The 15,586-nt window shown below is 39.0% G+C and overlaps 1 protein-coding gene across 1 annotated transcript; it reads right to left on the minus strand.

Moving 5' to 3' along the window:
- Positions 1-10,246: 10,246 nt before the first annotated feature.
- On the minus strand, positions 10,247-14,113 carry FSHB (follicle stimulating hormone subunit beta). Its single transcript, XM_036427001.2, has 2 exons — positions 13,897-14,113; positions 10,247-11,807 (listed from the first exon to the last, which is right to left on the minus strand). The coding sequence occupies exons 1-2, from the start codon at positions 14,053-14,055 to the stop codon at positions 11,577-11,579; spliced, it is 390 nt and encodes a 129-aa protein (XP_036282894.1). The 5' UTR covers positions 14,056-14,113; the 3' UTR covers positions 10,247-11,576.
- Positions 14,114-15,586: the final 1,473 nt, after the last annotated feature.

Here is a 15,586-nt window from a genome sequence, read left to right on the forward strand (position 1 = left end):
ATCTACAATAAAAAGATTTACTAGCTGAAACTGGTTTGGCCGGCAGTGTTCCCCAAACTTTTAACATATGTGTACCCCTTCTATAATTTTCGTAACGCTGAGTACCCCTCGTACTCATGAGAACGTAGAATTAGGCACAACTAAGCACAGTGCAGTGCATATCCCCACCAAACTCTTCCCGTACCCCTGGGGGTACGCGTACCACACTTTGGGAAACACTGGCTTAGAGGATAGAGCGTCCGTCTGTGTGGACTGAAAGGTCCCAGGTTCGATTCCGCTCAAGGGGCATGTACATTGGTTGCAGGCACATCCTCTGTAGGGGGTATGCAGGAGGCAGCTGGTCAATGTTTCTTTCTCATCGACGTTTCTAGTTTCTAGCTCTGTATCCCTCTCCCTTCCTCTCTGTGGAAAATCAATAAAATATATATATTTAAAAATTTACTAGTATAGTTGGTTTTGGTCACTTTTCCTGACAGAACTCCTAAAATCCTTGGAATTTCCTAAGAAATCAGAATGATAAAGGTGTCTTTGTTATTCATAAAAACACCTTTACAACAAAGCCTGAGTTTGTTAGTGAGGAGACTATTAAAATGCCCCAAAGGATAGTTGCCAGGGGAACCAACCATGTGATTAGAAGGTTGGCATTTTAGGCCCCACCCCACCTCTGAGAGAGGGAGGAGGCAAGAGATTGAGTTCATTCACTAATGGCTGATGACTTAATCAATCATGCTTACTTACTGAATCATGATAAAACCCAAAAGGATGGGATTCAGAGGGCCCCCCAGGTAAGTGAACACATGTGAGGTTCTGGGAGAACCGGTGCCCCAGAGAGGGCATGGAAGGCTCTGCGTCTCTTCCCTCATATCTTGTCCAGTGTGTTAGGGTCACCAAAGGAGGAATGCAGGAGGCCAAATTGGTCAGGGATTATAAATGTATTACGTCACCTGGACAATAAGATGAACTGAGCCCCCAAATGGCTCTCGCACCTAGGGACGGGGAGTTTGAAATTTTAAAGGACTCTAAGCAGATGTTTTCTGGGTGGAAAATTCTCTGGGCGGGTCCTGAGGGGAAAGATAATGATCTTAGCTAGTGGAATGGGGTCTTAGCAAGTAAAATATGGTCTAAGCAAAAGGGTATGTCAGAAAGGTGGGGGATGGGGGAATGGGAGATATCTGTAATAATATCAACAATAAAAAATGCATTAAAAAAAGGAATGTCTGTTGTAAAGTGGTTTAAAGGTCAGTTTTCAGGGAAGAGAGTATGGATTCAATTATTTGATCTGACCTAACATTGTGCATCAGTTATATCAATCTGTTTCTGAGTTATATATTTTTCTAATAAATCAGTAGTCTATTAAGTAAAATGTTTTCTTGAATTCTGTGATCTGCTTTCGTAATTTAATTGAGGTGGGAGGTTGGGTCATGGAAACTGACAGTTTTCCGAAGCATATGTAACAACCTGGACTTATTTATGGTTGGAGTCTGAAGTGCAGAGGAGTGTTCTTATAGGACAGAACCCTTAGCCTTTGGGCTCTGAGGCTGTCTCCAGGTAGTGTCAGAATTCACTTAATATAGTTGGACACCCAGTTGGTGTCAGAATTATTTGGTGTGTGGAAAACCAACACATCTGGTGTCAGAAGTAAAGGATTATATAGTTAGTGTAAAGGAAAACACAGAAGGAGGTGTGTTTTTTCCATACCCCTGGGGCAGTAATGCAAAGAACACAGACATCCTACCCAGTACGGGAAATCTGGAGTGCTTCCTGAAGGAGGGCCACCTGAGCTAAGTCATAAAGGCTGAGTAGGAATGTATTCTACTCCATACATTTCTTAATCTGACCTCTTTCCTCAGCTTTACTAGGGGCTTCTGTCCCCCATCTACATGATTATGGCAAGAGCAGCCATTCAGTGTACTTGCCACAAATTTTTGTCCATGATTAGACACCTGAAATATGATAGGGCAGTGTTTCTCCCTAGTAACTGCATTGTCATTTTTTTTTTTTCATTTACAGTTGGCATTCAGCATTATTTTATATTAGTTTCAGATGGGCAGCATAGTGGTTAGACATTTACATAATTTACAAAGTGATCTCAGTAACCCTAGTACCCACACGGTGTCATACATTTTGATTATAACATTATGGACTATACTTTCTATGCTGTGTTTTACATCCCTGTGTCTATTTTGTAACTACCAATTTCTAATTCTTAAGCCCTTCATCTTTTCACCCAATCCCCCTAACTCCCTTCCATCTGGCAACCATCAGTTTGTTCTCTGCATCTATGAGTCTGCTTTTGTTATATTTGTTCATTTTCTTCTTTATATCCCACACATACGTGAAATCATATGATATTTGTCTTTCTCTGTCTGACTTATTTCACTTAGCATAATAGCCTCTAGGTCCGTGGTCTGCAAAGGGCAGCTCGCGAGCCCCATGCGGCTCTTTGGCCCCTTGAGTGTGGCTCTTCCACAAAATACCAAGGCCTGGCGAGTCTATTTTGAAAAAGTGGCGTTAGAAGAAGTTTAAGTTTAAAAAAATTTGGCTCTCAAAAGAAATGTCAATCGTTGTACTGTTGATATTTGGCTCTGTTGACTAATGAGTTTACTGACCACTGCTCTAGATGCATCCATGTTGTCGCAAATGCTAAGATTTCATTCTTGTTTATGGCCATGTAATATTCCGTTGTATATATGTATCACAGCTTTATCTAATCGTCTATTGATGGGCACTTAGGTTACTTTCATATTTTGGCCATAGTAAATAATGCTACATTCAACATAAGAGTGCCTATATCTTTTCAAATTAGAGTTTTGGATTTCTTCATATAAATACCCAGAAGTGGAATTGCTGGTTCATAAGGAAGTTCTAGTTTTAATTTTTTGAGGGACCTCCATACTGCTTTCTATAGTGGCCATACCAATTTGCAATGCCACCAACAATGCAGGAGGGTTTCCACATTCTCACCAGCATTTGTTATCTGAAAGGTGTGAGATGATATCTCATTGTTTGTGTTTTTTTTTAATTTTCAATCGTCTGATAATTAGTGACATTGAGCATATTTTCATATGTTTATTGGCCATCTTTACATCCTCTTTTGAGAAGTTCTATTCAGATTCTTTTTAAAATTGGATTGTTTGCTTGTTTTGGTGTTAAGTTGTATGAGTTCTTCATGAATTTTTGATAGTAATCTCTTACTGGATATATCATTGGCGAATATCTTCTCTCAATAGGTAAGTCATTTTTTTGTTTTGTTAATGGTTTTCTTTGCAGCACAAAAACTCTTTAGTTTGATATAGTCCTATTTGTTTCCCTTGCCTGAAGAGATATATCAGAAAAAATATTACTAAGAGCTAGGTCAGAGAGTTTACTGCCTATGTTTTCTTCTAGGAAATTTATGGTTTGGGGTCTTACATTTATATCTTTAATCCATTTTGATTTTTTTCTTTTATATGATGTAGGAAGATTGGCTAGTTTCATCTTTTTTGCATGTATCTGTTCAATTTTTCCTACCCCTTTTATTGAATTCAGAGAAAATGACTTCCATTTTGTATTCTTGCTTCCTTTGTCATATGTTAATTGACTATATAGGTGTGGGTTTATTTTAGGCTTTCTATTCTATTCCATTGGTCCATGTGTCTGTTTTTATGCCAGTACCGTGCTGTTTTGATTACTATAGCCTTGTAGTATAATTTGATAACAGGTAGCATAATACCTCCAACTTTGTTCTTTCCCAAGATTGCTACAGCCTCCCTAGGTTATTTTCAGTATGGGACCCAGTAAAACTTGAGACTGTCAAATTGCTTTGTTTTCTGGTCTTTGGTAGGTGGAAACAACAATAACAGTAGTCTTAAATGACATTGACATATACAGGAAGAGGCAGAGGCAAGCTGTGGAGAGAGCCCATTCTCTCAGCATTCAAGTCTCTGGTTCTAATGTTATCTATAAGAGATGTGCAGTCACTTCCTTGCCCTTCTCTTTCATGAGGCACCCCATTATCCTTATATTAAATTTCTCTTTTCTTAAGCTAGTTTGAGTTTGCTTTATTTCCTTTGCAGCCACAATAATCCCAGCTAATCTAGAATTACTAAGGCAGAGAGAGGATGAAGGAAGCTTCAGGGGCAGAAGGAGCGAAGACATACTGTATTTTCTGGAGTATAAGATGACCCCCCCTAATTTTACAGTTAAAACATAGGTTTAGGCCTATATTCGCTGTATAAGACTACCCCCCACTTTCGAGGTAACACCAGTTCTGGTCAATCTGAGCAGGCTTCTTTTCTGTTTCAAAAGTCGTCTTATACACCAGAAAATACGGTAGAAACCTTTTAAAAAATAGCATGTATAGAGAAATACAAATATGTCAGTATTATTGAAACATAAAATATGTGTGTGTGTGTGTGTGTGTGTGTGTGTGTGAGAGAGAGAGAGAGAGAGAGAGAGAGAGAGAGAGAGAGAGAGAGACAGAGAGAGAGAGAGAGACAGAGAGAGAGAGCGCTAAAAGATGAGGTGGGAGATTTGTCATTTTAAGGAGTTTACCTTACCCTGAAGGCAATGAAGAGTCAGAATGGTTTACACCTGAGTGATATAGTCAGATTTGGGGTTTAGAAAGATCTCTCTGGAAGGAGTTTTTTCAGTACTTCTCTCATCTTTGGTCTTATAGTATGCTGTTTCCTCACCCAGTACCCTAAGGAAAGGGGATGAGCCTTGAAAAATGTGTTCTCTCACCAACAAGAGGAAACTCGGTCTTGACGGTCATGACTTTTAATCACTTCCATTTAATCACTGTGTAACAGTCTGTCTTCCCCTCCATTCTGAAAGTACACTTGAGCAGGGGCTATGCCTATTTTGTCCATCATGAGTTCTGAAGACCTATAGTAGTACTTGGGATATATGGTCATTCAATAAAAATTTGCTAAGAGAACAAATGACTAGCGTAAACAGTGATAAGGTAGAGGAAATGAATTCATGATGTATTTTGGAGGTCAATAGTAAGGACTTGATGAATTTGATAAAGCTATCTACACTTATTGAACATTTATTATGTATTAAACAAGAAGCTGAGTGATTTGCATGCTTTACCTTATTTAATCTTTAAAACAAATCTCTGTATAATATGTACCATATATAGATAGAGGGGAAATTATATAGATAAGAGGGAAACAAGCTTAAAAAGACTGAAGTACTAGGTTGAACTACAATATATGAAATTTCTATCCAATAACTTTGGCCAATTATAGTTAATGAATCAGGAGCAAGGACCTGTTTAGTACTAATCTCTGCATCACCAGGCTACTTACACTACTTCACATAGAAGTGAAATGTGAGGGAGAGAGGGGAGTCAAGAATGATTCTTAGCTTTCAATCACAGATGGATACAAGTAGAGAATGCAGACCTGGATTACTTTTGCAATGGAGATGATGAATTTGATTTGGGGCATGTTGAGAGTGAGGCCTGTGGAATGACTACAAGACAGTGTTCAGCTGCAAGTTAATGGGCATGGGTTATAAAAATAAATAAATAAATCTAGCCGGAACTGGTTTGGCTCAGTGGATAGAGCGTCAGCTTGCGGACTGAGGGGTCCCGGGTTCGGTTCCGGTCAAGGGCATGTACATTGGTTGCGGGCACATTCTCGGTGGGGGGTGTGTGGGAGGTGGCTGGTCAATGATTCTCTCTCATCGACGTTTCTGGCTCTTTATCCCTTTCCCTTGATCTCTGTAAAAATTCAATAAAATATATTTAAAAAAATCTAGACTTTGCTAAAGAATTTGCTTCATTGGTCATTAAGTTGTCAGTGAAAGATACTAAGTGGTCTATTAGGGAAAGTATGAGTACTGAGTGGAGGAGAGCATCTTGGGAGATATTTCATAGAAGACACAGAAGTGATTGACAGAGACAAGAGAACCCAGAGAGTAGAGTGCCAGAGGAGATCAAGGAAATAGAAACTTTAAGAAAGGAGGAGGGAATAATCTACATGATTGTGTACAGCAAAGAGTTCCTGTAAAAATGTATGATGGAAATTGACCTTTGGATTTAAAAACCAGGAGTTTATGATTGACTTAAATAAGACCACTGTTGGTAAAATGGTTGGACAGAAGTTAACTCTGTACGGTGTCAGATGGATACTACACTTACCAGGGAGATGACTTTGTAAGATATATAAATATATACTCACCGTGTTGCACACCTCTACGTCAACTGTAATTAAAAAACAAATGTTCAAAATGTCCCCAGTTTAAAAAGGAAACACTTGCTTATTATTACTTGTTTTTCTTTATGCATAAGCATACCAACTATATGTGTTTATTTCAACTGGGTACTAGACATTTAGGATATAACTGGTTTGTATGCTCAGAATGTCAGGGTGTGGGAATCTGGGAAATTCAGTGGTCCCGTACAAGAAATAACAAAATCCCCAGGATGAAATTCTAGAAGCATGAATGTTTGTGTGTAAGTTATTAAAATTGTTGTGCTCCTTATTTCTGCAGTGATAAAAACCAATAAATGTGAATAATCAGGGATCCAATAAAATATTTAAGAACAATCTCCGTTTTATTGAGTAGGCATTTTCCTGCCTTCTTCTCCAACTCCCAAAGTCCAGTTGGTGTATCATGTATCATTTTTAATTTTGTATCTTTTTTATTTGACTTGTCCCAAAATTTTTTGGACTCATCTATGTTGGCACTAAACTTAGAACAATCTCCTTGGGAATCTGATGCCCTTTCAGTTCACTTCTGAAATGTGCTTAAATACTGACAATCTTCAAACTCCTAAAGTCCTATCATTCCACATGGATTTAAATCCAGGTCTGATTTCTTTTCTTATTTGTAGTTTCCATTGTAGAGGACATTATAACTAGCACTGGAGGGGGGTCTCTCAGCCTGGTCTGCCCCCTCTCACAGTCTGGGAGCCCTTAGGGGTGGGAGGCGATTCAGCGATCAGGGGAAGGCGATGCCCCATCACGCCTCTACTGCTGCCACTGCCAGCAGCACAAGCCTTGGCTGGCCCTAGTTACCTGAGCCTTGGGTGGCCCTGGGCAGCTGGGCAGCCACCATTTGAGGCTTACTTGCACCATGGGCCAGCCTTAGGCGGCTGGGCAGCTGCCATCCAAGACTTGCCTGTTTCTCAGGTGTCAGCTGGGCAGCCACCTTCCAAGGCTTGCCTATGCCTTGGGCTGGCCATGGGGGACTGAGGGTGGGTCTGGCTGCACTGTGAGCCTGCCACCTCCCCGGTGGGGCTGAAAGGACTAGGGGACTCTTGACAGGGCTGAGGGGGCTGGGTGCTGCCATCTTGTGGCGATGGGCACCGTCATATTTGTGATGGTGTGATGGTCAATTTGCATATTCCCTCTTTATTAGATAGGATGTTGCCCTAAATACTTATGCTCTACCCAAACCCTTCTTTAAAAATCTAAATTGATATTTTAGCAGCTGGCTTCTTAGCCCAGAAAGATTTCAGAATCAATGAACATTTGAAAGGAAAAACCAGTATTTCTTGTGCATTTATTGTTAAGAGTTGCTGGGGTGCTTTATTTCATCAGGACAGTAACCAGGTATGCTTTTTCCAGAGTCCATTCTCAGTAGTATTTAGCATTCTGTCTGAAACAGAATGCCCACTGAATTTTATGTTTTGAAAGCTTGAATAAACACCCATGCTGCAAGGCTAGATGGAAATAGCTGCTGAAGAGTGGGCTGTTCTCCCTGTTTTACTGAGTGTCTTTGTGAAGCAGCCCTGTTTGTATACCTGCAAAAGAAAACCTTTAATAAACCTGGATTACTTTCATCTGTTTTATCAGACCCATCTGGGAAACCCTGGCAGAATTTGTATTTTTGTACAAGTAAGCTTGCACCTTTTCAGTTTTCAGTCCACCTTAAGGCTAGTGGATAGGCATTGGGGCAGTGCATAGAGAACTATGCTTACTCTACAAGTGATGTATCTGGAACGCATTCCCTTTGTCAGATGTTGTTATTCCAACTCCTTTAACACTGCAAGGCATTATTCTTTTGAAAATACTGTTTGGGTTAAATTATAGACTTACCCCCATGGACAACAGTTCCAAGGGAGGAAAATCTCCTATCTTAAAATTTCAATTTATACATTTTGGGACAAACGCAGGTGAGCTTTCATTTGGCATTTACTGATGTTTGTGTTATCCACAACACTTCTTTCCATTAGCACAATTAATCAGAGGTTGATTACACCTCCTCCGCAAAGCCACTTGGTTTCTCAGTTTTTCCATCTTCCATCACTTCACATGCCTATGACACAGCTCATGATTAATCACTCACTTTAAATATTTTTAACAACAGAACTGTTGCCTTTCTCAACCTTGGGGAGGGCTACCATCACTTCCAGCACACGTGAAGAGGTAGCCTCAGGGTCTCCTGCAGCTCAGAGGTAATTTTTCACAGAAATGTACTTTATAATTCGAGAGCAGTCTTTTGCCTTTTATTTTAAATTGATGAGCGATGTAATGTCTTTTTAATGTGAGAAGCCATTTGCATTGTCCTGAAGTGTTACAGCCTTTAAAACAACCACATGATTACACTAGGCTCCATTTGTTCCCAGATTCCGTGTGCTATAGTAACGGTGAAGGAAAAATCATACTCATTTCTCAAACGCTCTTGGCTGTTTCTGTTGCTACGAATGCAAAGGTTTGGTTTTTAATTTGTTGTTGGTTTCTGCAAAGCACAAATCATATTATTGGTTTTAAATGATGCTTGATGCTATTATTTTGTATATGTGAGAAAACAAAATAAGATTGTAGTGTGAAAATTCAATTTTAATTGCTTGATTAATTTATTGTAGTGGCATATAGCAAAGACTATTTTTTATTATGCTGCAATAAGCCAGTTTACTGTAAATCAGCCTAACAATTGAAATGCCTAGAGTTATCTTATAAATTGAAGTACTGTTTTTGTTATAGTGAATATAAATGAATTAAATGCAAATGCCTAAGACAGTCTAAAAATGTTTCTAGGAACTTATGTATATAAATCATCGACCCAACTTTCATACTCAGTTATATTCAGCTAAGATTTTGTTTGTTTATGTCTTTTCAATGCTGAAATTGCCAACCATTTTGAACTATGGATTTCCTTTCATTTTTTGCATAAGGAAGGTTGTTCATATTTCATTCTCATAGGCCATGCTATAGACTCAATGTTTGCCTTCCTTCCAAATTTATATGTTGAAACCCAATTCCCCATGTGATGGTATTTGGATGGGGCCTCTGAGAAGTAATTAGTTGGGAGGGCAGAGACCTCATCAATGGAATGGAATAAATGCTTTTATGAAAGAGGCCCGAGAGAGCTCCTCCCTCCCCTGCCACTGTGCACATAGAGCAAAAAAAGGCAGTTGCCTGTGAAATGGGATGTGGGCTCTTACCACACACCAAATCTGCTGGTGCCTTGATCTTAGACTTCTCGGCCTCTGAACTGTGAGAAATACATTTCTGTTGTTCATAAGAGGGCCAGTGGGTAGTATTCTCATTATAGCAGTGTGTACTGACTAGGACAGGCCAGAAGATAGCTTGAATGAGAGGGTGGTAAAACTCTCATAGAAATGTGAGTTGACAAGTAATTACTACATCGTGTCAATGGAAGAAACATCTAAATCTGTTCTAGAGGAAACCGAAGTCCAGAGAATTTAAATGACTTGTTCAAGATGACACATCTGGTCAAGAAGATTAAGACAACTTGACTCTGGGGCCATTGCCCTATACTACCACTAATGGGAAGGCAATTGTTTTGTTTTCTAAAAGCATAGGGAGAAGGAAAAGGCTATGGTATCATTTAAAGCATTTTGTCAAAATTTGTTATTACAGCCTAATTTCAAATGTGTCAAAATATTGTAGAGAATATAGCTTTAAGCCACACTCAATACCATATTTGAATGGGCAAAGCTGATTATTAATTCCTACATTTTTTCATCGATCCTTGCCACGATGACTTCTTAGTATGATAGGGTACTCACAGGGGAGGTGGGCTAAGCGCTAGGAAGCCAGGGTTCTAAATCTGGTACTGCTATGAATAGTCTTTGTGATGTTGACTATGATCTTAACATCCTTGATCTTTAATTTTTCTGTGTCCACCATTTAAGAAATGAACTGGAGAATCTCCAGGGCCCTCACCCACTCTGTTATTCTCCCTCTGCTTTGTTTCCCTATTACATCAGGAAATAAGTTAAAAAAATTACAGGAAATTTTGAAATGCGACTAAATCATTTTTAATAGTTTCAAAGGCAAGGACATAAAATATTTACAGGAGCACTAGGAATTATAAGTTAAGAATTTTTCTGCTATTGTTATAAACATGCACATATGTTAGCTGTTTGTGAAAAAATTCAAATTTATGACTCTAATGCCTAGCATCTTTATTTAAAAAAATAAAGTAGGATTGAATAAGTTACAGTAGTTAAAACATTTTAAGTGTGAAACAAGTACATAACTTAGAGAGGTATCATTTAAAAAAAATCAACTCATAAAATAGTTTCATTATGTACCTTCTTGTAAGAAATCATAGATTTCAGAGAATGTGAACAAACAAAAGAGAAGAGTGATGTAGAGAGGATTCTAGAAAACAAGTTTTCTTTTTCTTCATGGCTAATTCTTTCTAAAAGAGCTATTTATTTACACAAATGCATTTGTAGATAAGATAAATGCACTTAATAAGCTGCTGAAATTGCTTTAAAACCTACTTTCAAATCCTCTTCTATTTCAAGGAGCAAATCCAGTCCAGAGGACAGGGTAATGCATTTTACTTTTTAAAGGGAGTTTTGCAGGAGCGTGGCAGAATTTGTTCAATTTATTTAAATGTTGGAATAAATGTGGACTAATTTTCGTAGGCCCATATTAACATTTCTTGAGTTTGCCCTTATCTAAAGGGCTTGGAAGTAATAGCTTGGAAATCTTAATTCCCACCTGTACTGAGCAATTCAGAGGTGCAACCTGTCCCGTTTGCCAGAGGAGGAGAGATGAGGTGGAACTGATGCCCTCATTCCCATGGACTGACAGGCATTGTTGGGGCTGCCTCATCAGCCATCCTTTTTCAGTGTTTTCCTACCCCCTACCTTTCTGTTCTTACTTTCCTTAAGGAAGCCATTGTTGAGTTTCTCACTAAATTCCAGGCATGGTGTTAGACGCCAAGGCTACAATGATGAAGAAGATGCTGGCCCTGATTTTGAGGGCCCAAGAGCCCATCAGAAGAATGCAGCATCTAGTATTTTCACCCACTCCCATCTCATTTCCTCCCTCTGGGAGTAGGTATCCTGATCTGAAGGGGAAATGGTTGACCAAGAGGGTTTCTAAGATTAATAAACAGAAGGTATCCTTGTGTCTATATGTTAAGTAAGACTAAGTAAAACTTAAGGAACCCAACCTATGATACAGGGTGGAGTGGAGCCAGGATCCACCACCCTCAATTCTTTCACTCTCAAGCTCTGGAGAGGCCGGGATCAGTGGGGTCGGATGCTCCCCTAGGCCACAGTGGCTTGCAGCCTTTGCATGTTGTACACACGTGGACTTTTCGGATATCTTGGTCCTTCAGGACAAGGGTAGGCAGCCTAAAATGTCCATTGCTCCTTATTCTTTTATTTCACTGAAGGAGCAGTAGCTGGGTCCTAGGCCTTGCACGGTGCAGTCGGTGCTGTCTCTGTTACACTTGCCACAGTGACATTCAGTGGCTACTGGGTACATATACACAGAGTCTGCATGGTGAGCACAGCCAGGCACTCTCACTGTCTCATATAGCAGCTCCTTGAAGGTGCATACTTTCTGGGCATTGCGCCTGGTTGGGTCCTTGTACACCAGATCCTGAGGAGTTTAGGAAGGAGAGAGTTAGGTTACAGTATTCTGGGAGTTTCTGCTTAACTTAATCAAAATGTGATAGGAATTTAATTTATTCCTTAAGCTCACTTAAGGAATACCTAACCAAGGGAACATGATTTCATAAATGAACTACCTATATGCTATACCATGTTCCTGGTTGTTCTGGAAATCTTACAGAAAATATAAATCATTCCTTTTCCTTTCGTCTATATCAACATATTAATTATTTCTCAAACCACAGAGAAATTTTGAATATATAGACTATATCAAAATGTATTTTCAATATAGAAAAATGATAAGCAAGGGAGACATGACAGATATTTTAAGTTGACTTTTGTTGTTGTTGTTAATCCTCACCTGAGGATATCTTTTCATTGATTTTTAGAGATAGTGGAAGGGAGGTGGGGAGACAGAGAGAAATATTGATGTGAGAGAGACACATTGATTGGTTGCCTCCTGCACCTGCCTCAGTTATTGCAACAGAGGTACATGCTCTTTACCAGAATTGAGCCCCGGACCCTTCAGTCTATAGGTCAATACTCTATCCACTGAGTCAAACCAGCTAGGGCTTAAGTTGACTTTTTGTACTTAGTTGAAAGCTGTGTTAATAACAACTTAAAACTGAAGTTTAATTTCTCAAGAAATATTTAAAAATACATTGTCCCTGTGTGTTTTTGAAATGTTAATTCCAAAGAGACATAATATGGAATGTTAATGCTTAGTTGAATATGACTATAAAGGCTCACAAAAGATTTTAAATATTCTACAGTCCTATAGACATTTCCTTTCCTTAAGTGCTTTATATTTTGCAGTGCTCTCAGTGTCAAAGGGCACATGTTTGCATATAAGAAATTTTAATCCAGAAGAACAGGTGTGTCCCAACACTTTTGAATTAAAAAATTATATGCACTGAGGGAAGAATTATAACAGCTGCTTAATTTATTTCAATATCATGTTACAAAGTCTATATGCTTAGAAGATATAATAAACTGTATATTAAGTGGAGGTTGATCATATTTATTTGCCACCAATAAAATATATTTCATTAAAAAGTTGCTATTTTGCCCTAGCTAGTTTGGTTTAGTGGATAGAGTGTCAGCCTGCAGATAGAAGGGTCCCAGGTTCGATTCCTATCAAAGGCATGTACCTCGGTTGCAGGCTCCTCCCGGCCTGGGCCCTGGTTGGAGCTGGTGCAGGAGGCAAACAATTTATGTGTTTCTCTTACATTGATATTTCTCTCTGTCCTTCCCTCTCTCTTACACTCTCTCTAAAAATTGATGGGAAAATATCCTTGGGTGAGAATTAAAAAAATGAAAAATAAACAAACAAACCGTGTCGTCCCCCCCTCTCCCCCCAAATTGCTATTTTCAGTTTCAGTTATAGAATGGAATTTTTAAGGGGGAGCTTCCTTCTTACTTGGATTGATGCAAAGAAACTGTGACTACAAACTAGTGGTTTTATGCCTCTGTGCCTTGGTTTTCTCAACAGAATAAAGAAGTGAGTGGGTTTGCAGATTCATTTGGTTGTAACAGTCTGCAATGACTGAATGTGTTCTCAGGACGGTTGCTGGCATTTGTATTCAGGAGGGACAATATGGCAGTGTTTACTAGTATGATGTAGATGTTTATGTTTTTATGTGGCTTAGAAACATATCTCAATTGCAAAGATATAGCTTCAGTTATGTAGAAATAGAAATAGATACTAGTATACACGAAATACATCTTCCTAGAAATTAGCTTTGGGTGAATATTATAAGTCTTCTATTACTAAATATATGTATGTTGGTATGTTTACCTCTCTATATGTAAAATCTATCATAGAATTACTTTTAATTTTAATGCAGAGTTGGCATAGTGCTTGATAGATCAAATAAGATCCCAGGTCTCCCTAAATTTACCCAAATATCTAACTGATATCATGGTAATTAACCTTAATCATAACACAGACAGTATTTGCCTAAGGGGACTCATAGCTATTACTTTGGAAACTTAAAATACTAATAAAATGGGAATTAATAAAAATTGTCTTCTATAGACCCTCAGCACCCTCACTTCCAGCAAAGCAGAGTTCCTACCCGGGTGTAGCAGTAGCCTGCACACCAAGTGGTGTTGATACTGAGGCAGAAGTGACATTCCTCTTTCTCCACTGTGATGGTGATGTTGGTCAGCTCACAGCTATTGCAGCACATTGCTTTCCAGCAGCAGAAAAGAAAGCACAAATGGACTGACTTCATCCTGGACTATGAAGCAAACAATTGAGGCCATGAGAAAACAAAACTCAAAAGAGTTATAATCATTACGTAAGTTGACCAAACCAAAATGAATTGGTTTACTCATCTGCCCCAGTCACATTTGCTGCAGCAATTATTTTTCTTCCTAGTTTCTTGAACAAATAGTTGTTCTTACACTCCTCCTTCTTCATTTTTCTTGTCAAAGTAGAAACATAGGTTAAAACTCCAATATAATAATGAAAGTAAAGCAGTTTTTAAAGATTAGAGTATTACCGATTAAATCAATTACTTTGAAGCAAGTAATTGTATAATCATATTTACCCCTTTTAAAGATTATTTTGTTTAAAAAAGAAGAAGAAAATTCTGTACTACAAAATTAGTTCATTTTTAGCATCTCATATTTTCCTTTGTTTTTACTCACCTTTGTTTCAGAGGTCTATAAAGTCAAGTTCTTGCTAACGGAGTATATACTGATTAACCATATTTAAGGAGCTAGGTTGACAAGCACAGATTTTCTACATGACAGTTCAAAACCTCTAGATTTGTTCTCCAGATTTTGAAAAATCTGTAATTTGAAAGTAACTGTCACCACTTGATAACTATAGATGCTGAGACTCACCTGTGGTCCACTGCCTTGTCTAGGGAAAGCTGTAGACTGAGCTAAGTCTCAGTTCACCTTTTATACAGTATCGTGTGCAACTAATACCTTGTGGACTTACCAGGAATTAATAAGACCAATGTTATCCTGAAGCTTGCTGTAAGTGAAGCGATGTTTAGATAGACAAGGAGATCAAGCCTTACTAAAGTAGTCTAAACGAAGTAGATCAAGAAAAATAATGTTACCAGAGATGATGATTTTATACAAATTGAATTTGATATAGCAGCACACCCACTCCTTTACCTTGTCAAATTAAATGTGACTCTAGGTTTTTCTTTTGTATCTTTAACTCGGGGGATTCAGAATCCTTTCCAAGTATTGCTTTAGCCCTGTCAAGGAGGTGCATCAAAATTACATGATTATTTAATAAATTGCTCTTCGAGCATATTGAAAACTGTTAGGAAGAAACAAATACAAAGTGTTTCATGATCTGACTCCTATCTAAAGTATACACCATATTTATTTTTGCCTCCTACATCCAGATTCCCTTATTTCAAATGTTATTTTTTGATGCTTTATTTGTAATTCTGTAAATACTAGAGCCTGGTGCATGAAAATTCATGCACTGGAGGGGGTATCCCTCTGCCCGGCCTGCCTCCTCTCACAGTCTGGATCTCTCAGGGGTGAGAGGAGACCCGGTGATCAGGTGATCAGGGGAAGGTGACACCCCGTCACACTTCTGCTGCTGCTACTGCTGGCAGCGCAAGTCTCAGCCAGTCCTGGTTACCTGAGCCTTGGGTGGCCCTGGATGACTGGGCAGCCGACATCTGAGGCTTGCCTCGCCTTGGGCCAGCCCTGGGCAGCTGGGGTGCTGAGGGGAGTGGAGGACTCCAGAGCCTTGTCCTGTGCCTGTCATCCTGGCAGGGCTGAGGGGAC

Source organism: Pipistrellus kuhlii, unplaced genomic scaffold, assembly GCF_014108245.1.
Source record: "Pipistrellus kuhlii isolate mPipKuh1 unplaced genomic scaffold, mPipKuh1.p scaffold_m20_p_9, whole genome shotgun sequence".
NCBI lineage: Eukaryota > Metazoa > Chordata > Mammalia > Chiroptera > Vespertilionidae > Pipistrellus > Pipistrellus kuhlii.

Coding starts and splice junctions, on each gene's coding strand:
- FSHB (XM_036427001.2), bottom strand. CDS start 14,055: ATGAAGTCAGTCCATTTGTGCTTTCTTTTCTGCTGCTGGAAAGCAATG. Junction 11,808..13,896: donor CAGGCTACTGCTACACCCGG/GTAGGAACTCTG, acceptor TAAACTCCTCAG/GATCTGGTGTACAAGGACCC.